This window comes from Ambystoma mexicanum, chromosome 5p (assembly GCF_040938575.1).
Source record: "Ambystoma mexicanum isolate Mex_15411 chromosome 5p, UKY_AmexF1_1, whole genome shotgun sequence".
In the NCBI taxonomy this organism is placed as follows: domain Eukaryota; kingdom Metazoa; phylum Chordata; class Amphibia; order Caudata; family Ambystomatidae; genus Ambystoma; species Ambystoma mexicanum.
Window position 1 is genome coordinate 788,978,164 of NC_090930.1, and position 25,522 is coordinate 789,003,685.

Genomic DNA, 25,522 nt, shown 5'->3' on the forward strand with positions numbered 1-25,522 from the left:
CAGGCCAGATAGCACGCCTATGTACCCATCTACTCAACGCTGCGAAAATTGCCATGGCTCGAATGTGGAAGCACCCCCAGGGCCCCTGAGTACCCATGTGGTGGACAAAGTGTTGGGAAATAGTGGTATCGGACAAAATAACTGCGATCTACATGGGAAGCATTAATACCTTCAGAAGGACATGGGAGCCTTTCCTGGACTATGCAGAGAAATTCCCAGGAATCGCATGCCGCCCACCCCTGACACGCTGGCTTCAATAAGGAACTATTGTCAGTAGGAACCTTAGAGAGCTCCTGGACATTCCACTACAGCAAGATATCAGGTAATCCCGTAGGCCAACCAGGCAAAGCGAGCTGGCCCGCATTAGCATCTGTCAACTCAATCTGTGAAATGCACCATTACTATATTGAGGAGATGTTGTAATTTTTCACTAAAATGTCAACAAAATGTGTTGAAAATAAAAATAGACCCATGGAGAATACTACACCTACAGACAAGAGTTTTCACCTTTTACTCCGCCTCCCAACCCCCCCAATCAGACATACACACGTATTAACTACTCGAGGCGGCAAAGGAATGCATGGTGACATGACCCTCCATTGACTCAGTAGAGAGGTCGAATCACGATATGTGTATTTTTGTGCTAGATGTGGGACCGGGGGCCCCAGTAGACAAAAGGCGGGTCTGTAATGACACCCTTTATAAAGACGTGGTGTTTAAAGAAACTCTCTACACAGAAATCAGAGACTTCTTGTTGCGTAATGATACAGGAGCCATTCCCCTGAAAACTATGTGGGAAGCAGCCAAAGTCACAATTCGAGGTGTTCTGATTGCAAAGAGGTCCTTTTGGAAGAAAGTAAGGAGACAGTGGGAAATAGCCCTCAAGGAAAAAATTAGAGCAAAGGATGCCAACCTCCCGGCAGATCTTAACTTCAAGCAAGACACCCTTAAGGCTATCAGATCCCTTAGGAAAAAGTTGAGGAAAATCTGACAAGGGAAAGCGTTAAATCAGCTGTGGTCTTTAAAGCAAAAGTTTGCAGCGTGTCTACGAGGCCAAAGGGCAGACCGGCCTGTACTCCGAATTAGGAGCTTAGATGGGAAAATTATTGATTAACCCAGATTCGCACAATGTATAGATCACTGTACACCGCTGAAGGTGAGCACACTAAGTAGTATTCAAGAGTACTTAACAAATATCCCTCTACAGTCTCTCGCAAGCAGGGAGGCTGAACAGCTCAATGCTCTGATAGAGGTTAAAGAAGTGTTTGATGCTACACCGGTCTGAGGGCAGGCTCTGCTCCTGGACAAGATGGCTTTACCCGAGCTTATTACAAAATGTATAGAGTTTTGGCTCCCTTTTTGACATGCCTCTTTAATGGAATTATGCAGACTGCTCAGGCCCCACACTCTTTTATGGGAGCGCGGATAATAGTCCTGAAGAATGAGGGTAGAGACAAATCTGAGTGCAGCTCTTATCGTCCAAACTCTATTATCAGTGTAGATGCTAAACTTTATGCAAGCATACTAGCTAGCAGATTAAGTAAATCATTACCCCATCTAGTACATAATGACCCCGTAGAATACGTGAAGGGCCGACAAGGCACCAACAATATCCGAAAAACCTTGGACCTGATGGCATCCATAGTCGACCGAGATGACAACCCCATCCTTATTTCATTAGAGGCTGAAAAAGCCTTTGAAAGGGTGGAGTGACCCTTCATGCAAGCAGTTATGAAAAAATCATGCCTCAGTTCGCCCTGGATAATGGGGGCCCAGGTGCTATACTGTAACACAAAAGCGAGGGTGGTGGTAAACCGGGTTGCATCAGATTTGTTTCCTCCAAGTTGTGGAACTCGACAGGGCTGCCCCTTGTCCCCCACTCCTTTTTCTCTTAGTCGTAGAGGCGCTTGCCCAGGCTATTCGAGCACATATTGAAATTTTGGGACTGAGTAGATTTGGGCGGTAGTACAAATTGTCATTGTTTGCTGATGATATCCTAGCTTATGTAACTCAGCCAGATGGATCTGTTCCAGCCCCTTTTCACACTGTGGTAGGGTATGGGGCCTTCTCAAGCTTTCATATTAATCTTTATAAAATGGAGGCTCTGTCCTGAGCCCAAAACTCGACCCTGCCCAAACCAGTAATAGACGCTTGGGGAATCCAACCACAAGAAAAAGGCATCTGATGCCTAGGGGTATTGGTAACAAGGCAATTGAGTGACATGTATCATCTCAGCGTCCCCCCACTCTGGAATAAGATAACAAAATATCTCCAACAATGGTCCAGACTCATGCTCTCCTCGGCAGCAAGACTGGTACCTATTAAAATGAATATACTGCCAAGACTATTATTCCTGTTCCAGTCCCTTCCAGTAGTATTCCCTGAGGCATTCCATAAGGAAATTAGAGACTCTCCTTGCATTTCTGTGGGGGAACCTAAAGACCTCAAATATCCTATAAAACATTAATACTACCTAAAGATAAAGAGGGCTGGGCTATCCTGATTTTAAAAGTATTAGAGGGCTAGGGGAAAGAGACTATTCCTTTTTTCGCACGCCCACTGCATGTCCTCACGCATTGATCTGCTCCTGGTTTTGCCCCAACTCCTATCCTTCACGAATAAGGTAGTCATCGCCCCAATAGTGCTCACCAATAATGCTCCTGTGGTGCTGCAGATCAGATCCTGGAAACCCTCCCCGGCTTCCCGACCACAATGGCCTGTATGATCCAATCTTAGATGATGTGGCGCTGAGAGATGAGGTAGTGAAGGCAATTAAGAACTATTATCAAGAAAATCCCACAGAATTGACTTCCCCGGCCACGACATGGGACGCCATGAAGGCAGTGGTCAGAGTGGTCCTCATAAGCACACACAGCAATGTATCACAGGAGGAAGAGACTGACCAGATCCCACTTGGAACAAGAGATTCAGTCCATAGAGGATGAATCTAAGAAAAAGGGTTGGTCCCCACAAAGGCATGCTGCCTTAAGAGTGGCCCGCAACAAACTAGAGGCCCTGTATGCAGAGGAAACGATGCAGACCTTATTGGCAGTGAAACAGGCCTACTATGCTAAAAGTAACAGCAAATCACCTCCTGAAAGGGAAATTGGAGAAGACCAAGAAATGGAATTACATCATTGGACTGTGAGATCCCGGAGGAGTCGCCCACTACGAAGAGCATAAGAAAATCCAGTTAGCCAAGCATACTTATTGGAGAATATGGCGAGTAGGAACAGATCGATTGAGGCAAGAGACAATATATCGCAGAGGCTTCTTTACCTCAATTGGCCCAGGAAGACAAGGAAGCGCTGCATGCTCCGATTCAACAAGAGGAAGTGGAGGCCATAATCAAATCATTGAAAAGCCACGCTCCGGGCCCAGATGTTTCTTGCCCAGATTCTATAAACTCTTTTGTCCCCAGCTCCAGGCTCCCCTGATGTCCCTATTTAACAAGTTTCGAGAGACAGGAAGTGTTACCCCTTTGATGCAGCACTCCACCACAATCCTAGCACTTAAGCCAGGGAAGGATCCCAAGGATTCTGCCTCCATATAGGCCAATCGCGCTTATGAATATAGACGCCAATATTTACTCTAAGGTGATGGCGAATCGCTTAGCCCCTCTCCTCCCACCACTGATTAATCCTGACCAAACGGGATTCATACTAGGTAGGAAAACTGGGGATAACATCAGGAGGGCGGTGAATCTGGTTGATTGGGCCACTTTTAATGATAAATTTGCCTTTCTCGCCCTGGACGCTACAAAAGCGTTTGATAGGGTAGATTGCTCTTTTATGCACCTGACACTGGAAGCATTCACTTTTGGCCCCCAGTTCAGGAGAGCGATAGCTGCCAACTATTACACCACAAATACCTCACTCCAGGTCAACAGGGAGCACTCACCTCCGATCCCCCTCATATGCGACACACGACAGGGATGCCCACTTTCACCCCTTCTATTCGCACTCATTATGGAACCAATGGCTCAACATATACAGAGGAATGAGACAATCCAGGGCCCAGCTATACAAGTCTCTCCTCATAAGATCTTATTATATGCGGATGATGTGCTCTTATCTATTACCAACATCATCCCCTCTTTGCAGGCAGCATTGGGGGAACTCAGAGCGTTTGGTCAAGTAGCGGGGTTCGACATTAATTTTGGGAAATCAGCTGCACTGGGGGTCGGCGGCTCACAACATCTGTGGCATCTGCCCGATCTGCTGGGACATGTCTGCTATAGCATATCTAGGGGTGCGCCTAACGGCCGCTCCGAAAGACCTGCATGGGGCTAACTTCCCACCCTGTTTAAAACACTAGAACAGGATCTGGAACAATGCCATAAAGATGATTGTTGTGCATTCCTCCCAGTGGAGTTTCCAAAGCCTATTTTAGAAAGGCTGCAACGTTAACTGCTGGGCTTTTTTTGGCAGGGGAAAAAGTCCAGGATACCGAAGGGGGTAATGATGGGGGGCTTCGGATTGGGAGTCTTGGGTGTCCCAAACATGCTGAAGTATGGCGAAGCAGCCCAACTAACCCATTTGCCCACGTGGTCGGCTGAGCCTCCGACCCCAAGGTGGCTGGAGATAGAACAGGTGCATTGTCCCCTACTCCTGCGCTTCTTACCCTTTATCCCTCATTCGTCACGGAAGCAATGGCCTCACCTGCTGTTATCGACAAAACTCACTCTGAAGGTATGGTATGGGGTTCTCCTGAGGATGAAGGATGCTAGGTGCATAGGTTCACTCTCTCCGGTCTTCAGTAATCCTGACTTTGCTCCGGGCATCCCATCCAGTGCATTTGGGAGCTGGAAAGGAGGATGCCTGCGTACATTGGGTCAGTTATTCGAGGAGGGTCAACCACTCACATTTGAACTATGTAAAAAAGAGTTTAAACTCTCAAGAAGGAAAGTTTCTTTTAGAATTACACACCCCAATATAAAAGCGAGAGCCACCTGACCCCTGAGCCCATTGGAACTTAAAATGGGGGACGACACATATAAGGGGGGGATCTCGAATCTATATAGACTGATGCGTGAAGACCTCTTGTCTCTGTGTCGCCGGGAATATATGGCTCGCTGGGAGACGAACTTAGGCTCACATCTAGATGATGTATCCTGGTTGGAAATATGGGCTAGAGCTTGCGCCTCTTCTAAATGTGTGACAAAAAAAGTGTGTGTTGAAATTGCTATTCCGGTGGTACTTTCCACCAGTACAAATTCACCACTTCCAAGCCTTGTCCCCCCCCCCCCCTACTTGTTGGCGAAAGTGTGGAGCCCAGGCTTTGTATTTCTATATGTAGTGGGAGTGTCCCCTGATACGCACCTTTAGGGAGAACGTAATACAATTGATTCATATCATCACGGGTAGCCGCCTATCGCTGTTCCCGAAAACTATCCTGTTGGGTGCTCCATGTGTCAAGATATACCCAAAGTCTGGGGGGCCAAGCAAAGTTAATAATCCACCTGTTGCTGGCAGCACATATCACCACGGCCTGGTGCTGGAAAACGGTGGAGGGCCTGGACTTGGGACGTTGGTGTATCAAGGTCTGGGATGTTCTAGTGGCCGAAACAATATCATCTGCAGGATGCAAAGGAAGGAACGTTGCTTTACTTCCAGGCAGTGTGGTCGGCATTACTTGAATTCGACCAAAAATTCCCAGCCCTGACCTTCAAGCCACGTCTGGTGAGACCTTATTGGGTCGGCACAAAGACAATAGGACGTGAAGGGGTGGTGGGTGATGAGAAACATTGAATGCCAGGTGGGAGTGAAAGGGGGGAATTGAACAGGCTTGATTATTAGCTATCGCTAAAGCAACTGTGAATTATTTTCATGTGATGTTGTTACTCCAACTGTGAAAAATAATAAAAATTAGTAAACAAAAAAGAGGGCTGTGTAATTATTCATACTTTTAAATCATCTTCGAAACAGTGGGTACACCTAGAGAATGGGCTTCTTGTTCCAGTTACGTTAGTGGAATGGTTATGGGTCCCCGAGAGACTTTTACCATGGAAGGTGCGGGAACACCCAGTTCTCTGTTCTTTGGTCTCTGTGGCGGAAATCAGCAATATGGAGGGGATCACATCCTGGCCGTCACCACTCATCTGCCTCTGGGCTCCTCCCATTAGGGATCTTATAGTTGACCCCATTCGTTATCAACCTCAATATGAGCAAGGGTTAATAAGATTGGGGAAAATGTGGCTAGATGGCAAATTTCTAACAAAGGAAGAGCTTGAGCAAGCCCAGCAGGGCTCCACAATACAGTCGTGGATGTTTTTACAATTGAAAAGCGTATTGCTTACTCTTTTTGAACGCACATTAGACAGACATCAAGGCTCCAGAGGTCCTATCGCAGAACTTTGTGCTGCATTAATGGTTGGAGGGCATTTAACCGTGCCACCCTCACAAATACGTATGGAAAGGGACCTGGGTCTGGAAACCAACTCAATTTACAGGGCAGTGTGGTCCTCCACTATCTCAGTCCAATACAAAATGCACAACTGTAGATTGTTATTGCAATGGCTCCCCCCCCCACCCCAGAGGCTAGCAGAAATATTCCCAGAGGTGAGCCCTTACTGATGGAGAGGTTGCACAATGGACAGAGATTATTGGCACCAATGGTGGAGCTGCCCCACGATTCAACATTACTAGAAAGAAGCGTTGGGCTGGATACACAGAATAGATGGGATATGAAGAGAGCTAGCGCCACTGTTGATATTGTTTGGAGTGGAATCAGAAGAAGGGTGCCATACTGTACTGTCGCGTATGCCCAGGAACGTACTCCTAGAAGCCCGAGTATGTCTCACAATTAATTGGAAAAGAAGTTTTGTCCCTATGAAAATCGAATGGCTGCGCAAAGCACACGAAATACGACATGGAAAGCCTTACTGCAGCACTGTTAGAGACTCATTCCCACATAGATATAGCATGGCTCCCCTTTTTAGAGTTGTAGAGGGCTGAGATATTAATAGCAGGAAGTTCAAGATATTCAAATTAGATGAGACCTGACATGTTCGTAGAGTGTTTGGTGCGGGCCTCCAAAAATCAAACATTCCAAATAAAATTGCAGCGAACCAAGAGCCACACTGAAACAATGTGTCACTTGCCTATGGAGAAGCAACCTGAGCAACATGCAATGAATATTGTGTTGCAGTTTCAAGTTGTATTAGTGTTGAGTGGGGAGAGGGACGAAATGGGTAGGTGGGGAAGGGAAAGTTGGGTGTTAAAAACAGAAGTGTCGAATGTTTGAAATTCCCTGAGACACGTTTGCAGTTACTTCATGTATGTATATTTGATGCCTGGATTATTGAGACTGCCCAAAGCGGTAAAAGACTACACCGAGTGTGTTTATATGTCTCTTCGGCATGATATGTAACAAGCTGTTTGGATTGAAAATGTTATCTTCAATAAAATTAAATTTTCAAAGAATACCTGCCACATCCTCTACAGTGTTTTTCTTCATTTCAAATCTCCTTTCTTGCATGCGCATGTGGAGCTCCTCGCTGCTCAACGTCTATGGGTTTACGTGGCACACCATACCTATATTATGTTTATATTTCATCAGACGTTTTGACATTTATCTTCCTGTGCACGTGTAAATCTAAAATGTATCAACTTAAACACAAAGTAACACCAAAGGTAACACATGTCCCATTCGCTACACTAAATACATGTTAAATCGTAACCTTGCATCAGCATTACTGCCCCCCCCTACCTCCCCATGTCACCAATATGATCCCCTCTTTCTCATTGGGACCTTTATTGACCACCCCACCATGTGTATTGCAGACATAAAGGTCTTCCATTTTTCCATGGTGACCCGTGATTGCGTAAAGGAGTTGAGAGTACGTTTTGCTCCGGCGCCAGCAGGCATCTTCAGCATATGCCCAGGTTTGCACCACCAGAGCAATCAAACCTAACTCTCTGAGGTCAGACTTTCCATTGACACAAGATGCTGTGGATTACAAGGGGTGGGTCGCAGTGACCAGTGCATCGAAATGTAAGTGATTCTCGGTAGAAAACAAAATTATAATACATCGCTATGAGGTGTGGATTGGTGTATTGATGATTCATCAAGAAAGGGCGTGGGTGCATTCCTTTAAAGCCAGCTGTTGGAAATGGAACTTACCAATGGAAATCCGAGACAGCTGGTGCCACATCAGTGTCTTCAGGTATCATACTGACCATTTGGCAGCACAGGGTGGCAGTTCATTGTGTTTTGCAACTTTCCTTAACAACTATTTTTTGTTAAAACAAAAAACTACTACTCACAGTGAGACTTAATAATTTCCCAAAATTGTCAACTGGAATAACTGTTTTCATAGTTTGAGCGCCTGAGAGGGCGCTAGAGAGCCGTCCAAGATGGCGGCCTCCCTGTGAGCTCCGTGGAGCTCCCCTAAAATCCTGACTAATCGAAGCATCTGCGGTGCGCAAATTGTCCGCAGCCGCCTCCTGTTTGTAGACAAGGCGAATCCGCTCAGAACGCGGTATTTCATCCGCCGACCCTCGGACGCCAAGTCCCGGTCCCTCGACGGTGAAGAGCTCTCCCCCTCCCCCCCCTCATCCCTGTGCGAGCGGAGCACAGCCACAGGCCAGGCACGGAGGAGCCCGCGCGAGGAAGACTGCTGGCGGCGGAGCGGGCCTGCGACCCGAGTGAGTCGATCGGGCGGCGCCGGCTGAGCCCCGCCGGTGCACTGGCCCTCCGGGGAATCAGCGGGCGCGGAGTTGCCGGGACGAAGGAAAATCCTGCAGAGACCTGGGAAACCAACGCGGGCGAGCGGGCCGCACCGGAGGCTTCTCCGAACACCGCCGAAGAACAGGTACGTGCGCCCCGCGCACCCTCGCGTGCACTCGCACGCGTGAAAGATCCCATGTGGATCCCCGGCTCTCCCGAGTGACATTTAGTTTATGGAAAAGCACAAGAGCGCGGGGATCCTCGAGTCCAGGTCTGCATGAACAGTAAACAACACAGCGGAAAGCCATATTCAGGGCGGTGCGACCCGGGGCCCCCTGCGAGCGCGCTGCTCAGCCGATAGCAAGCTGTATATAACGCCCACGGAGGAACGGCGGGCAAACCCAGCGCCCTTGTTGAACCGGAGATTTCAAAACCACACCACTCGGCCACGTCGAATCTGAACATTGTAGGTGTCCGGACACGTACGCCCCGAGCGCCTTCACAAGCACTCACTCGCAAAAGAGACCCCATGTGAATCCCCGACATTTCCGAGTGGCATCCAGCGTGTGAAACACTGCTGGAACTCGAGGAAGCATAATATACAGCACGGACTGTGGCCAAACGGCCCGAACCTGCCCAACGGGAAGACTTACAGCGCTGCAACGACCCGGGGGGGTGCGCCCCTGACTGAAAATCACAGCGGGCAGCCAAAATCTAGGTGGTGTGCTCTGGGACATCTTGCAGACGCCCTTCTCGGCAGACCCACACAGTAACAGCCGAGATCAGACGGTTGCCACCATCCACAGAAGAACGGCAGGCGAACCCAACATCCCTGCTGAACTCGAGACGCGAAAAAGACACGCCACCCCGCCTAGCCTTCAAAGCAACTACTCTGAACTCCTCATGAAGCCCTTTCAATAACGCGCTTCCCCAGAAAGGACACACGCCGCTGGAGAAACGACAAGCCGGGCGCCCCTGGACCCCTGACCTGCCTCCTTCTGCTCTCTGGCTCCCACAATGCAGGCACCAATGGCGACCTCGAAGAAAACTGGACAGATCTCAAAAAAAGCTGAACTTCGAGAGTAGCTCCACGGCCAAAGCAAACTCCTCGAACAGCAGAGCGCAGTCTCCCATCCAGGTTGCAGACCAGGATGAAGAGGAGGCCCACGGGTTTGACATCAGGGAAATCCTCCTTGAACTTAAGGCCGGGATTGGAGGTTTAGGAAGCAAACTCGACGCACTCTCCTCCAAAGTCAACCTACTCCAGCACCGGCTGGACAAACACGTTGACAGACTGGACACAGTCGAGCAGAGAATGTCTGACCTCGACGATGGTGCAGTGGCCCTGACATCCAGAGTGGCCTCCCTGGAAGTGCAAATGAAAGCAGTAAACGCAAAGAACGAGGATTTGGAAGGCCGCTCTCGGCGCAACAACATCAGGATCGTGGGAGTTAGGGAACAACAACTTACCGCGAAAATGGAAGACTACGTGGAAAAGTTATGTATAGACCTCTTTGGTACAGAGATCCTGTCCAAACTGTTTGTCGTGGAGAGAGCTCATCGAGTTCCCAACGCCAGACCGATCCCGGGGGAAAATTCTCGCCCAATCATAGCGAGATTGCTCAACTATAAGGATCGAGATGCTATTCTAAGGGCGGCTAGGGAAAAAGGGGATCTCCAATACGATGGCGACAAGATCCAGTTTTTCCCAGACTTCTCCCAAGCAGTCCAAGTGCAAACAAGATCGTTTACATCAGTGAAGCGCAGGTTACAAGAGAACCAGATCCAATATTCCATGCTCTTCCCGGCCAAACTCCGTATTCAACACGAGGGCAGGACTCAGTTCTTTAACACCCCAGAGGAGACCAGCGACTACCTAGATCGCTCCGGCTATAGACCCGCCACACTTAACGGAAGACCGCAAAGGGGCGACAGACCAAGAAGAAACCCGCCGTAAAATTCACCCATAGGATACCCAAAGCGTTGGCAGGAGGCTTTGTGGTTGTTTAGAAACTACCACCACAGATCAATATTACATCCGAAGAAGGGAGCCAGCCTCCTCTTGGAGGGCCACCTGCGCCCCGAGCACAGCAATGCTAGTTGTACTGTTAACATGGGGATTGTTCATCACGGGCCAGTTGGGGGTTGCCCGTGCAGGGGAGGGAAGTTAGTTCAGCAAAACCGCCACAACCCGCATACCCCCGTTCCACAACAGTCACACGAAGAACTACCTACCTAACAACTGTCAAGTCCTCCCATTTCCTCTATGGAATGCGGCTCCAGTCAAACCCGCGAGTCCCGGCTCGACATGATTACATTGACCCCTCTAAATGGCATTGGCAATGTTGAAGATCGCCACCTGGAACATACGTGGCAGTAACCAGTCTACGAAAATGAGGAGAGTTCTCCAATATCTTCGAAGACACAAAATTAACATAGCGATACTTCAAGAGACTCATCTGCTGCCCTCGTCAGAACAACACTGGGCAAAATCATGGGGATGCCATCGGTACTTCTCGTCCTACTCTTCATTCGCCACAGGTGTCGCGATCCTGATTGACAAGAGAACTAATTTCAGCTTTATTGAGTCAAAGAAAGACACTGAGGGGAGGGCCCTAATGGTAAAAGGAATAATCGCGGGGAAAGAGGTAGTGATTGTGAACTCGTACGCACCGAACACAGATGGACCTGATAATTTCAACTGGGTAATGACCCATCTAGCCGTGACCAACGCGACGACTGTGGTGTGGGGTGCGGACCTCAATACTCCACTCGATCCCAGGCTCGACAAATCACATAATACATCGGGAAGCCCATCCAAGGCCAGTGCTCAGGTTCGAGAGATTTGTCAGACCTTTAACCTATCTGACATGTGGAGAAGACACAATCAAGACAGCAGGGACTACACCTTCCGATCAGACGTGCACAATACCAGTTCCAGGATCGATTATATCCTGGCATCCTCCCATAGCCCATTCAAATGGGGAGTGTGCCAAATCCTACCAAGATCTTACTCCAATCATTCAATGGTTGTGCTAGAGGTTACCCTGGCGGGCATCGCAGTACCTGGCCTCAATTGGTGGTTCAAACCCGGTTCACTCACAGACGCCGTATTTGCAGCAGAACTGCGACAAGAAATAGTCTCTTTCCTGGAAATCAACCAAGACTCAGTCGAATCGGCATGTACCATCTGGGAAACGCTCAAGTGCTATGTACGAGGAATTTGCCTGGCAAAAGAAAATAGTTTATTGAAATTGATCCGTGGGGAATTATTCAGTAATGAGCTTCGTCTGAAGGAACTAGAGCACAAATTCTCCAATGCCCCACATCCACGCACTCAAGCCGAGCTCAAAGATGAACTCTTGAAGTTCAAAGAGACAGCAGACCGAGAATTGAAATTCCTTGGTCGCAGGCAACAGATCAGGCAGTACGGAGAAGGGCAAAAACCAGGTGCACTACTGGCCCGGCTACTAACGATCGATAAAGTTCCATCCCGCATTGAATATATCAAGGATGCGCAAGGTCAGAAGGTTTATACAGAAGAAGAGATCTCCAACGCATTCCGAGAATTCTATCAAAATCTGTATAGCTCAAAAGGTGCTTCAGACCCCAACACGATACAAGAGTACCTCAATGACACTGAACTATATTGGGTGAGTCGACCTGCGCAAACCCTTGAACGCGCCCATATCACTCGAAGAAATTCAGGCAGCAATAAAATCTTTGCCTAACACTAAAGCCCCCAGACCTGATGGACTCAATGGTGAGTTCTATAAAGCACACGCGGAAATGGTGGCCCCCCCTTCTTCTTCAAGTCTATGGGGAAGCGGTGGAGCGAGGGAAACTCCCTCCCACGATGCGTGAGGCTAACGTAATGATGTTGCACAAAGCTTGCAAACCTACAGAAAATTGCGCATCGTACAGGCCGATCTCCTTAATTAATTTAGACAACAAAATCCTAGCCAAAATTCTGGCGCCCGGATTACTTCCCTTGATGCCGGCTCTGGTGCTGGGCGACCAAGCTGGGTTCATCCCAAGGCGTAGTACAACTTATGGCATCAGGAGACTATTTGGCGTCATTGAGGCCCTGGACCCGACGCAAAAGGCAATAGCAGTTCTGTTAGATGCCGAGAAGGCTTTTGATTCAGTAGAGTGGCCCTTCATGTTCGCAACACTAAGGCAGATGGGTCTGGGTAACTTCTTCCTGAAACGAGTAGCTCTGTTATATAACGAACCACGCTCATACATCACACTAGGGAATACCAGATCCACAGGGATCACACTGGAGCGCAGAACGAGACAGGGTTGTCCACTCTCAGCCCTTATCTTTGCCCTAGTGATCGAACCCCTGGCCTCGAGGCTGAGAGCCGAGCAGCTATGTCGAGGGTTAAAGCTGGGTCCTCACAGATTAACCGTCTCTCTATATGCTGACGACGTCATGTTGTTTGTCAGTGACCCCCAAACCAATCTCAACCCTGTAATGCGAGAGATGATAAAATTCGGGTTAATGTCAGGCCTCAAAACCAACCACTCCAAATCAATAGTGTTCCCCCTGACCTCCTGCACGTCGGAGTTTGCAGATGACCACGTGTTTAAATGGGAAAACTCGAAGGTGCGCTATCTGGGGATCAATATGTCACGAAGCCATCACGAGATATTTAGAGACAATTATGTAACTACACTGCAGTTTCTACAAGAACGTATCCAGAGATGGAAATCTCTACCACTGACGCTCTGGGGCAGGACCTCACTGACAAAAATGGTTATCTTCCCTAAACTTCTTTATCTCTTCACAAATATCCCGCTACTCCTCCCCAAATCCTTATCAAAAATCAAGAGCATGATCCTAGAGTTGCTATGGGCGGGGAAACCAGCGCGGGTAGCGTACAACACACTTACACTACCGATATCAAGCGGAGGCCTGGCTCTCCCCGATATAGAGAAATACTACTGGGCGGCCCAAGCCCAATTCCTAAGCCACTGGTATTCAACCCACTACATCAGACCACATGTACAAGTGGAACGAGCCCTAGCCTCCCCCGATCTGTTAGCTGCAGTCATAATAAGCCACGCTCCCTTGCCACATAAAACGCTAAACACAGTCCTATCCACATATGCGATATGGAAGAAGATCGCTAGCGAATACGGAGTGGCTATACGATTTCCCCCCCTGTTACCGATAAAATTCATCCCCTGCATCCCCCTCACGAATGAAAGAGTATTCCTGATATGGATAGATAAAATAGGGATACAATCGCTGGGAGACCTCTTCCCAGAGGGCACCTTTCTAACCCCTCAAATGGCTAAAGACAGAGGAGGGAACACATCCCTGGATGTCTTTCTCTACTTTAGACTCCGTCACACCCTACAGGGGTTATTCCCCACATTCCCTAAGCAACCCCCTACGTGGGATCTGTTACATAGCACAATTTTAGCACAAGGTGAAGGTAGACTGGTGTCAACTCTGTACAAAACTCTGTTAAGGGACACCCGGAAACTTCATCCTAAAGTGCAACGAAAGTGGGAATCGGCTATCCAAGAACCGATTAATGAGGAAGACTGGTCTTATATTCTTCGACCGACTCAAAAGGTAGCGCTAAATTCTCGATATAAGCTAATACACTTTAACTTTGTACACTAAACATACTACACCCCAGTCAGGAAACATAGACACCATCCAGAAGCGTCAGCCCATTGCGAGAGATGCGCATTTGCCAACGCTGATTTTCTCCACCTGGCATGGGGCTGTCCTGGCATTCAACGCTTCTGGACTTCCGTTATACAAATAACATCTGACATTATAGGTGAGCAGGTGACCCCCTTACCGCTGGGACCGCTCCTTGGTCTCACTAAATATCTACAGCCAGTGTCACGCAAGTTGGCACCACTCCTCATGGTGCTAGCACGAAGAAGAATTGCTATGTCGTGGGGTCGCGGCCCACTCCCCAAGATTGTAGACTTGGAAAGGGATATAACATATTGCCAAGATATGGACACCGAATTTATTTGAACGTTGCCTTTGCATGCGCGCCTTCCCGACATCTGGGGGCCATACATAACTTATCTGATGAACAACGCTGAAGCTTCTGACTCGGACAATCCGAGCCCCTAGAAGGAAGGGCCATGGGATAAGAGAACGCAAGGGCAACGCGGAAAGCATTCCTTCCAAATCAGACAAAGGATAGAGGCAACTAAAGTTACAGTGGACACGTGGGGTAGGGGGCGGAAGGGTGGGGGAATTGCTGTTGGGATTTGTATTGTGAGGCTCCCTGTTGGAGCATTGTTTATCTGATGCAGTAAAAAGTCAAAAATAAATATATTAAAAAAAATAGTTCGAGCGCCTGCATGAAAGCCCTTAATAGCAGCTAATAGTCACGAAGGCAAGACAATGATTTCTCCTTGTCCTCAACAGAGTAAAATACAGTGAAACGTGTGTAGAATCCTTCAAAGGCACTCCTCTGATCTAATATGATGAAATGCCATTTTTAATCAGAAACCATATCTGTCTGAGGTTTGGTTGCCTAGTATTCCAGCATTGATAGATTAATTCAGGTATTTTCGATAGGCAACTTATCTTTTTTTTTTGGGATCATTCTGCTGTGTTGTTCCTTCTCTTCGATGTCCATGGTGGTCTGTTAATTGGCCAAAGACTGTCCGTCATGGTTCTAAGTGCATTTTAAGAAAATCTTAAACTGATCAAGTTCTCAACATCTATACATTTGGATCTGTCATTTAGGAACTTCAAATGGATCAGCAGGCCAAGAAGCATCTTCAGGAGGAATTTGATGCATCACTAGAAGAGAAAGATCAGCTCATCACGGTTTTGCAAACGCAGGTAATATCTTAGCTCTACGAATTACACTTTTCACCATTTCCTGACAAGTTTTATATCCTGGGGAAATAACATATGCTTGTACTGCCAGTTACAGGTATGCTACTGTATATGATAATTAGTTGTAGAAGATTTAACAACCCACTTACAAACTCTCCACTGTTCAGTAAAGAATTCAAGGCATCATTTATTCATTGTCCCTTCTTATCGTTCTGTGCACAAATATGTATTAAACCTTTCACTGTCCAAAAATGTAGTGGGAAATTGCTTTCATAAGGTTTTACTTTTTGTAACTTTCCTCCATTGACTTCAGTTTAGTCCCCCAGCATACCTGATTTTTGTCTAGATCTTTACTGTTTTTTTTGGCAAGTGTGAACTTTTTTTGCATCATTTACCAACTCTCATTTGTTTGGGGTGCATTGGTCAGCCCCTATGACTATCAGCACAGGGAATGCGTCTCCCTTTGTTTTTAACCTTTATTTTTACAACAAACAAGAACATGCGCGTTCACGTCAGTCCAGCTCTGTGCTACCGAGCAGTGCTTTCTGTGAGTGATTTGGGACAGTCTGGTTCCAATCCACACTTCAGTCAGGGTATGCTTGATTGCTGGGCAGAATGTGAGGTCGCAGGGTGTCTGATTGGACAGCCTCCACCTGTTATGAGTGTTGCATTCCCTTGCATAGGCTCCTTGGGGAATCCCCAACCCTGAAATGTAGACCAAAGCACAGGACCTGGAGCCATTCGAGATCTTTGACCACACGATCCAAGAATCTGAAGCCAAAGGACCACCAGAGACCTGCTGCTGTGGCCAGCATTGGCCATTCTGAACCAACTTGATTGGGAAGATCTGAATCCGGCGCCGCCTTCTTCTGGAGCGGTGGCACCAACCAGTCTGCATCCATCAATCTTTGAACATCTGAATAGTTGCCGGTTCTACACTTAACCTGCACCTGGCTGGATCTGAATTGTAGCTTTTGACAGGCACCCTACCGCCTCATCCTTGGAAAGGTTGCTGGCATCTCCAGAGCCCTGCTGATTCCCCACCAACCTGCTGTTGCCATCTCTCACCGCGAAGAAGCTGTCAATTCTCAAAACACTCTGCTATACAAAGACAATACAAATGGATGGTTGCTGAAGCTTCTGTAAAATAACGATAACAGAAAGCCTCCCTCACCCCCCACAGGTCGTGCATTATATAACCAGTGACCAGAGTGAAATCCGGGAAACCTTCCTAGGAAAGAAAACCCAATTGCGGGACAGGATATCAGCAGGGATGGTGTGGTCTCTTGGTGCTGGCGAACAAAGGATCTGATGTCCCTCGTAGGAAGAGAGATCTGGTGTAGTGCGTAAAAAGTGAAAGTAGAAGTTTGAAACAAAGCGAGATTCCTAATCACTCGCATAAGCAGTACGAGCACAAGTGGGGACCCTGACATCCTGCGAAGAAAGGAACAAGTACGAAATGGGGAAAACGAAGGGAAAAAAACACCACAGGGTAGTTTGGAAAATGTAGATTCTAGAATAATATCACACAGATTCAAAGGAAGGAGTCATGACGTCCCATGCAGAAAACACATCTGAACAGGGGCAATGGTAAAGAATGTTGCAGGAAGAATGGTGAATGTGTTGCACAAGCCGGGAAAGGATCAGGGCAAAGGGTGGAAGGTACAGTCCTGACGTCCCCTGTCGGAATAGATGACAACAGATGGAAAACAAAAAAGATAGCGACAGCAGCAAGTGGAGATGGGAAGGGGGAATACAGAATAAACAGAGAAGGATTAGGATAGCAAGAAAGATTATGAATACTTACAGGAGCGTGGCATTTCTATAAAGAAGTGACAAGGAGGGCTGACCGCAGCAGTCTGCTTTATACGGCTGTCTCAATGTTTCTGGCTTAGTCGGTCGGTCGCCATCTTGAAAAATGTCTAGTCCGCTGAAGGTGATTTTCAAAAAGGGGACAGAGTAGCACCATCTTGGAAGCAGGATGTAAACCTCCCACTCTCATTCTCTTCCATCTGCGCCAAAGGGACAAAGAGGGGGTATGATTCATGAGAGTATGTCCCCCATGTGATGGGTGGTCCCGGTTTCAAATGAAAATGAAAAAATATGCTGATATAAGAGAACTAGGCTTTATATTTTGTTCACTCGCCTGGTATAGTTCGAGAAACTCCAATTTGAATTTAAGATTTGTTTGTTATCAGAATGGAGGCTTGAAACATCTCACTAAAACGGGTGGCCCCCCCTTTTACTGGCATGCTTGCTTTATGCAGCCTCAGCAAAGTTTCTATAGCCTTGCTTCCCTTGCCAGAGGATGTTTGTTTCAGGTGAAACTGCTTCAAACAACTTGTGATGAGTGTATGCTTTAATTGAAAATTTCATACACATCTACGCTTATTTCTCTTGATGGGTACAGGAGTAACCTTGGAGAACCAATGATTGTCCGTCTCCTCAAAGTGGTCTATTGTGTTCATTGGAAGAGGTGAAATCCTCCATAATGAAGTCATAAAAAATGTCCATTGGTTGCATTAGAATCAGTGTTTTAGAAAACCTATACAAGTGGTTGTACTGGGGATGGGGTTGGGTAACACAGCTCTTGGATTGTATTGAGATTGGGTTCTTTGTTTCTGTGTTCACCCTGCAGTTAACTACTCTTACTCAAGATTCAAGTCTTGTCTCTACAGCCACTAAAAGAAAAAATACTAAGAATGTCTGGCTATCCATTGCAAAAGGGCCGGGATCAGCAAGGAAATTGGCGGCTACTGCTGTTACTGCCCAGGATTGGGAACTTTACATCGAAGCATTGGGTGGAGTAACTAGCATGGATAATTGAGCTTCTCAATCATACCACGGTTCAGGTACGGCTGTATGCCACTGGAAATGCACTCCGAAGAATAAAAACACGAAACGGCTGCATTTTGGCACAATACTTTGTATATTGACTTAAGACTTATTGAGAGCGGGGGCGTGGCTAGGCAGCGTGCCATGCGGCAGCAGCTGCTGTAGGCTCTGCTGTAGGCTCTGTGTCAAGGCGTCTGTTCCTACCACTTATGGCGCTTTGAACGATGGAAATTTGGCAGAAATGGTGGTCGGAAGGTGAAGCAACCACATTGCGCGGAGTTAGCAGTGGACTTGTTTGCGCTACGCCAGCATTTTCCATGTGATTGCCAGAGCCGCTGTGTACAAAATGGCGGGCGGCACTGCTCAACGGCGGAACTAGTGAGGCGAGAGCAACGGTGGACCTGTGTGGCATGGGGGCACCCATGAAAACTGGTGCTTATAAGGGAAAGGAAGAGGCAAGAGGCTCCTGGTGCCACGGCAACACTGGCCGGGAAGTGTTGCGGGATTGCATGGGCAAACGCCGCAATCCCTCTGGGAGCTGCTGTCATCATCAAAGGAAGCGCCGGTGAGCCGCGGCTGGTGGCAGAGCGAGGTGCGGTGTGGTCCCTGGGATCCGAAAATCCTCACATGGGTGCATATCCTGCACCATACCCGGCTAGACGAGTGGACTCCTTGGAGGACTGATCATTAGCGGGACTGAAAACCCCGCGTGTGTACATATTCTGCCCCTGCGCTCGGCTGAAGGAGCGAGCGAGCAACTAAGGCAGGCCGGAAAAGAGGTCTGGCAAAGGTAACCTTCAGCGGGTGTGGTGTGACTTCTCCCGGAGGATTTCTGGATGTGGTGGGCACGGTCCTGCTCCTACTCATAATACATATACCACTAAGGGCAATTGCAAGGAAGCAGGAGGCGAAATTTGAAATGATCCAGGAGGGAACGGGCTAAAATGCGCACTAATACTGACTGGCGGCCGTGGCTTGTGTGAGCTACCTAGGCGGGTTAGCAGTGGCAGCAGCTCCTGCACACCTGGCCTTCCCTCTTCAAATGAATAAGGCAGTGGGCAGCATCTGACGCCGATCCAAGGAGAAACGCTGTGTATGTGTAGCTGGACTTGGGACCAAACTAGGAAATTATAGCTAGCACTCCTCGAACACTGGCGCGCTCTTCCTCGAGACAGCACTTGCTTGGGAACTCGGTGTGAGTTGGCATGATCATCTGGTTTGGTAATGCCCAAATCCGCACAAAAGCACAAGAGGGGCGGAATCCCAGCATACTTGACATCTGGTGGTCCCGGGGAGCAGGCAATGCAAGCGACAAAAGCAGATATACACTCCCACCAGAAGTGGAATCCTCCATGGAGCCTACCCTCTCCAAACAATACTTCGAGGAAGGTATGAGAGCCTTAAAAATGGATATCACACAAGAAATAAAATCTGAAATAAAGTCTTCCAGAGACTCTTTGGCGCAATCCATTGCAGTAATGGACTACCATTTGAAAGGCCTGGATGACAGAGTTAATGAATTGGAAAATATGACCTGCGAACAAAGGGATGATTATGAGGAACTCTCCAGAAGAAGGCAAAACATGGAAGACCGCTTGGAGGAGTTATGGGCGAAGCAAGTGGATCAGGAAAATCGATCTAGAAGGAACAATATTCGGTTGTGCAGAATTTCCAGGCAGGTATCTGATCATGACCTCCCGGAGTATGTTGGGGCTCTTTTCAGATGCCTTCTAGGACTAGAAGAAACAGACGATCTGATCCTGGATAGGACTCATCGAATTTACTCTGCTATTCAACAAAGGAAAGACCTCTTGCCAGATGTTCTCACTAGAGTTCATTTCTTCCATCAAAAAGAGAGAATCATGGCGGCTGCATGTAAGGCAGAACCGGTGAAATTCCGGAACTCCACATTGATCCTCTTCCAGGATCTCTCCTCTTCTACTCTTGCAGATCGTAGGCGGCTTCAGAAGGTCACAACGTGGCTTCAGGAGAGGAAGATTCGCTATCGATGGGGGTTTCCATGCAAGCTGCTCTTTGAATATCATAACCGCGCCTATGCAATCCGCTCTGAAGAGGAGGCCAAGAAATAATGTGTGGAGAAGAGGGGGAGACATTGACTCCGGAATGAAGATCACCCCTTCGGATGATCGGTCACAAAGCCCTACGCCGAAGGATGTAAGGTGCAGATGGTGAAAGGGGCCACAGTATGATTATATTTTGATATAGAGGGCCACTTTGAATTTGCAAACATGAGGAGCTCAAAGTTTTGTTGGCTATAGATGCCCTTCTTGAATAGAGGCATCTTGTGGGGTGTCCTTACAGGTTTAGAGAAGAGTTCACGAAGAATAATAATTTCCTTTTCATGTGGTCTCTAGGGGGCTCACACAAAGGTTCAGGAGCCGTCGACCTAGGCATGAACTGATGGTTTAAGTTGGAACTTTGAAAACCACCATTTCAGTTTGTATTTTGCTTCACAACTTGGGAACAGGCATATACAAAAGTGGGTACGGGCGGGTGCCTACCACACGGATTGTGCCCACTATAGTGTCTTAGAACAAGCTATTGATTACAACCTTGAAAATCTTGCAATTCATTAGTCAATAATGCTGGTTCTTGTTCCTTTTTTCCTTTTTGTTTTTGTCAAGTTTTCTCTTATATGGGTTCTTAATGCTAGGTATGGGGCCTCATTACACGGTAGGCGGTAGGGATTTAACGTTACCGGTAATGTTAAATCCCCATGCCAATTACGACCCGGCTCAACGCTATTAGCGGCACCACTAAGTACGGTGCCACTAATAGCGGCCAGTCCGCGTGCGCGCGACCCTCCATCCCGTAAATAACGCCATGCCGCTAATAGCACACCATCACAAGCCAAGCGGACATGCCAATAGCGGCATGGTAAAGCCCCCAAAATCCCTTACAGCCATGCCGCTAATACCGGCATCGTAAACCACCCGTTAAGAGAACGGAGCAGTGTTCCCACCTGCCACAGGTGGACACAATCAGCACAGGTGGAGGCAATGGAGACTGTGGCAGCACAAAAGTAGCACACCACACCCCTTCACACACCCCTTCCCACACCAAGATGGTCCCAATACTAGCAGCATTACATGGACTGGAGGACATGATTGCAGTGCAGCAGCAGCAACAACAACAGGCAGCACAGAGGAGACGCAGGAGGAGCAGGAGGAGGGCAAGACCGGCACAGCAAGCACCACCACGGCACCTAGTCATACCACAGTGGCAGCCACCAATCCCCAGGATTAGAGCCAGTCCATTTAACCTAACCCCTGAGCAGATACACACCCTGTACCGTCTGGACCGGGATACCATCACCAGCATCGTGGACATGATACATGATGACATTGTGAGCCTCATAGACATCAGAACTGCCATCCCCCCTCTACTAAAGGTGGTGCCCGTGCTCCACTTCCTGGCCACAGGCACCTACCAGCATACAGTGGGGCACATGCATGGCATCTCACAACCAGTATTCTCACGCATGCTGAACAGGTACTTGATGCCCTCCTGAGGCATGCCCCTGAACACATATTCATGCCACAGACTGCCCAGGAGATTGCAAACACCAAAGTTGGCTTCTATTCACTGGCAGGCATCCCAAGTTGCATTGGGGCCATCGACTGTACCCATGTGGAATTGGTGGTCACACATCCCAATGAAGTTGTCTACCGAAACAGGAAGCAATTCCACTCCATCAATGTCCAAATGGTATGTGACGCAAACAAGATAATCACACATTGTTGTGCCCGATTTCCCGGATCAACCCATGATTCAATGGTCCTGCGGAACTCAACCATCCCACGCTACATGGATCGACAAGCCGGACAACGTTTGTGGCTACTTGGTGAGTAGCAGGGCAAGCACATGGCAGTGTGATTGGGGGGGGGGGAGATGCATACTCCAACTGGGTGTGATTGGGGGGGGGGGAGATACATACTCCAACTGGGTGTAGCTTGTCGTCCGTAGGACAAATGCGCATACACATGTACGCCAATGTCCATCTGGGAAGGCCGCAATCTACCTGAGATGAACCGACATGCAAGTATAAGCTACACAACATAGCGAAAAATCTAGGTCTAGAAACATCAAACGTCCATCCACATCCACATTGCACAACATTCAACACCACAAAATACACAAGTCTCCTACATGCCATCGAGACAGTCATACAGAATCAGGGCTGCACAACCACAATAATGCAATGTGCCCTTGAGTGCATGCAAAGGGATCACCCCTACCCATAGCATTGTACCACGCACCTATAGCACCACTGAAGTGATGCCTCTCAGCATGGCAACATAGATGTTTGAATGGCAGTACACTAGCAGTGTGGTACCAATTCTGCCTGGGCCCAGGGACACATAAGATCGGGCCTCACCCAGGACATGTCAATTACTTTAGGAGGCATGAATGGGGCTTGTTCACTTGCAGGGTCGAGCTGAACTTTGCACATTGCAGTCACACAGATCTTCTGCATGCATGCTGTTAATTGTGGACTTCAATCACAATGCAAAGTCAATTTGTGTGATATGAACAGGCCGCTCTTGAGGTGAACAGTAACCAGACCCCATTCGTCCCCCTATACAGGTGATGCCGGCTATCCCCTGAAGAGGTGGCTGCTTACCCCTGTACGGAACCCACAGAACAGGCACGAAGAGGACTACAATCGTGCACATACCCGTACCCGCGTCGTGATCGAGCAGACTTTTGGCCTTTTGAAAACACGGCTTAGGTGCATTAGCAGGTCTGGTGGCGCTCTCCTGTATGGCCATGGAGAAGGTGGCCAAGATCACCATGGCATGTGTCATGCTGCACAATATGTGTATCAGACGGAATGTGCCACTGCCCTCTGACGTAGAAATAGAAGCACCTGATGAGGATGATGATGGTGATGAGGACGGAGTTGACAGGGATGCAGGTCATGCAAGATGGGATGGCCAGGAGGGACATGCTGTGAGACAGCATCTGATCAACCAAATATTCGGAGTTACATTTTTTCTTTTTGTAGGAATGGATATGGGTAGTAATGCACTGGTGTCTGTTTGGAAGCGCACAGTGGACCCTGTCGCCAATAAAGTACACATACACAATGAAGAAGTCCACGCCTGTGTATGGATCAAACACCAGTGTATTAAGAAATGTAAAGATGTAAGAGTGCATGTCCCCAAACATCCCACCACCCTCCCCCCCACAACAGCCCAAAAAACACCCTTCCCCTCTCCCCCCACAACAGCCCAAAAACACCCTCCCCCCCACCCCCACAACAGCCCAAAAACACCCTCCCCCCCACCCCCACAACAGCTCAAAAACACCCTCCCCCCACCCCCACAACAGCCCAAAAATAAACTCCCGCCCCCCCCCCCCCCACCGCAACAGTTCCTTATGTGTCTGGCACAATGTAGTCGTCCAGCTATACACGTGGAAGCTTGACCATGCATTCCCTATTTGCCATTGCCACCACCAGCATTAGGAGGCTGGCTAGACGTGCGCCTGGTGATGCGTGAGGAGCGGCGGAGGGGGCTTGTCTGCCTCGAACTGGCAGATGAGGAAGTGGCTGACTGTCCTGGTGTTGGTGGGAACTGGCGGACCATTGCGTCCGCTATCCGTGTGAGGACCTCCCTAAGTTGCACAATCTCCCCACACAGCCTGTTTGTACAGGCCTCCATCGCCTCACTGGAGTGCCTGGCTGTCTCGGTAATCTCCGCCCTGAGACGGGCAGCCTCCTCCACATGCTGCCCAGCCAGCACAGTTATGTCCTCTTGGCGCTGGCTGATGCTGGCCAGGTCGAGGGCACTGTTGCGTTCTGGTGGTGTGGCTGCTGAAACCTCCCATGTTGTCTTCGCAAGGGACACTGGACCCAGGTGTCTGCTGTGGTGATGGCTCAGAAGTTCCAGGGGGCGTTGGGGTGTGCATCTCCATGTGGAAATCTGTTGTATCCTCCACATCTGAGAGTGGTGCAGTGGCTGCCGCCTCTCCAGTGGAACTAGTTGCAGCTGAGGGTGGGCCCTCTGTGGCTGGGATCTGTGGTGGTGGGTTCACCTCAGGAGGTGGGGCAGTTGTTGGTGGTGTAGACAGTTGCATCTTGGCAGTGGCGCTCCACGGATGTTTGCCACTCTGCATGTGGACTCTTCTACCTTTGCCCCTTGATGTCGTGGGGGTGTCCTCTGTGTCCTGTGCCCTTGATTTTTTACTCGCAGGGGGTGCCTGAGATGCAGTGCCAGTATCCTCATTGTCTGTATGTGAGCCTGTCGGGGACAAAGAGGGGGATGGCATTGGTTACGGTTCTATGTACTTAATGCAGTATACGTTAAAAATGCAGTTGTGGGCATTTGGACTTCATTGGTAAGGATGCAGGTGATGTGTCAGTTCAGTGGCTCATCCATGCATGGTTGTGTGTGGCACTTGTCTCTGGTGATGTGTGTGTGTGTTTGGGTTTGGCACTGACATGGCCAGGGTTGTATGCATGTGTGGATGTTTGGGCATCCATGAGGTGATTCTGGGCTCACATTTGGGGGGACCTGAAGAATCACAGTGCATACTTTCATGTATACACTCACCGCCATCTGAAGTGGTTGCCACGCCATGCTCTATTGTCCCGACTCCCTCTATTGATTCCACTCCAATGAGGTTGGCGCAGGTCTCTTCCCACTCCTTTAATTTAATGGGCGAATCAGATCCACCTGCTGTGGCAATGTTGTGGTTTGCAGACAGGATGCTTCTGACCCGGAGGCGGAGATCATCCCACCGCTTTCTGCACTCACGCATATTGCGGGTGGTGGTGCCCACAGCACTCACTTTCAAGGCAACCTCTGCCCAGATTGCCTTCTTTCGTATAAGGGTCTCCCGACGCATGTCGCTTGCAAAGACCACAGCGGCATTAGCGGCAAGAGTCTGTGTGAGCATTATTAGCTCCACCGTGGTAAACTTTTCCTTGCGCTGCCGGTCCGTGGTTTTTTTTAACAGCCTCAGGCATGTCGAGGGTGTCTCTGTGGATTTCCAATTGCAAACAACTCAAAACAGGTCCAGGGGGCAGAGGATGGCAATAGATTGTGTTTTTAAAGATGGCCACCGTGCTCCTTCCCGTTCCTGTGCGATGACGCTATTTCCGGTTCTGCAATTTAACGGTCACCGCTAATAGCGGTGACCGCTATTTGCATGTAGCGT

General features: G+C 48.6%; 1 protein-coding gene across 3 annotated transcripts in view; it reads left to right on the plus strand.

Annotated features, from left to right (window-relative positions):
* GOLGA4 (golgin A4) overlaps positions 1–25,522 on the plus strand; it is a 2,156,782-nt gene that overhangs the window by 566,136 nt on the left and 1,565,124 nt on the right. For all 3 annotated transcript variants that reach the window (XM_069613207.1, XM_069613208.1, XM_069613209.1), the window contains one exon: positions 15,407–15,505. In XM_069613207.1, the coding sequence (XP_069469308.1) occupies positions 15,407–15,505 (99 nt within the window). The remainder of the gene's footprint in view (positions 1–15,406; positions 15,506–25,522) is intronic.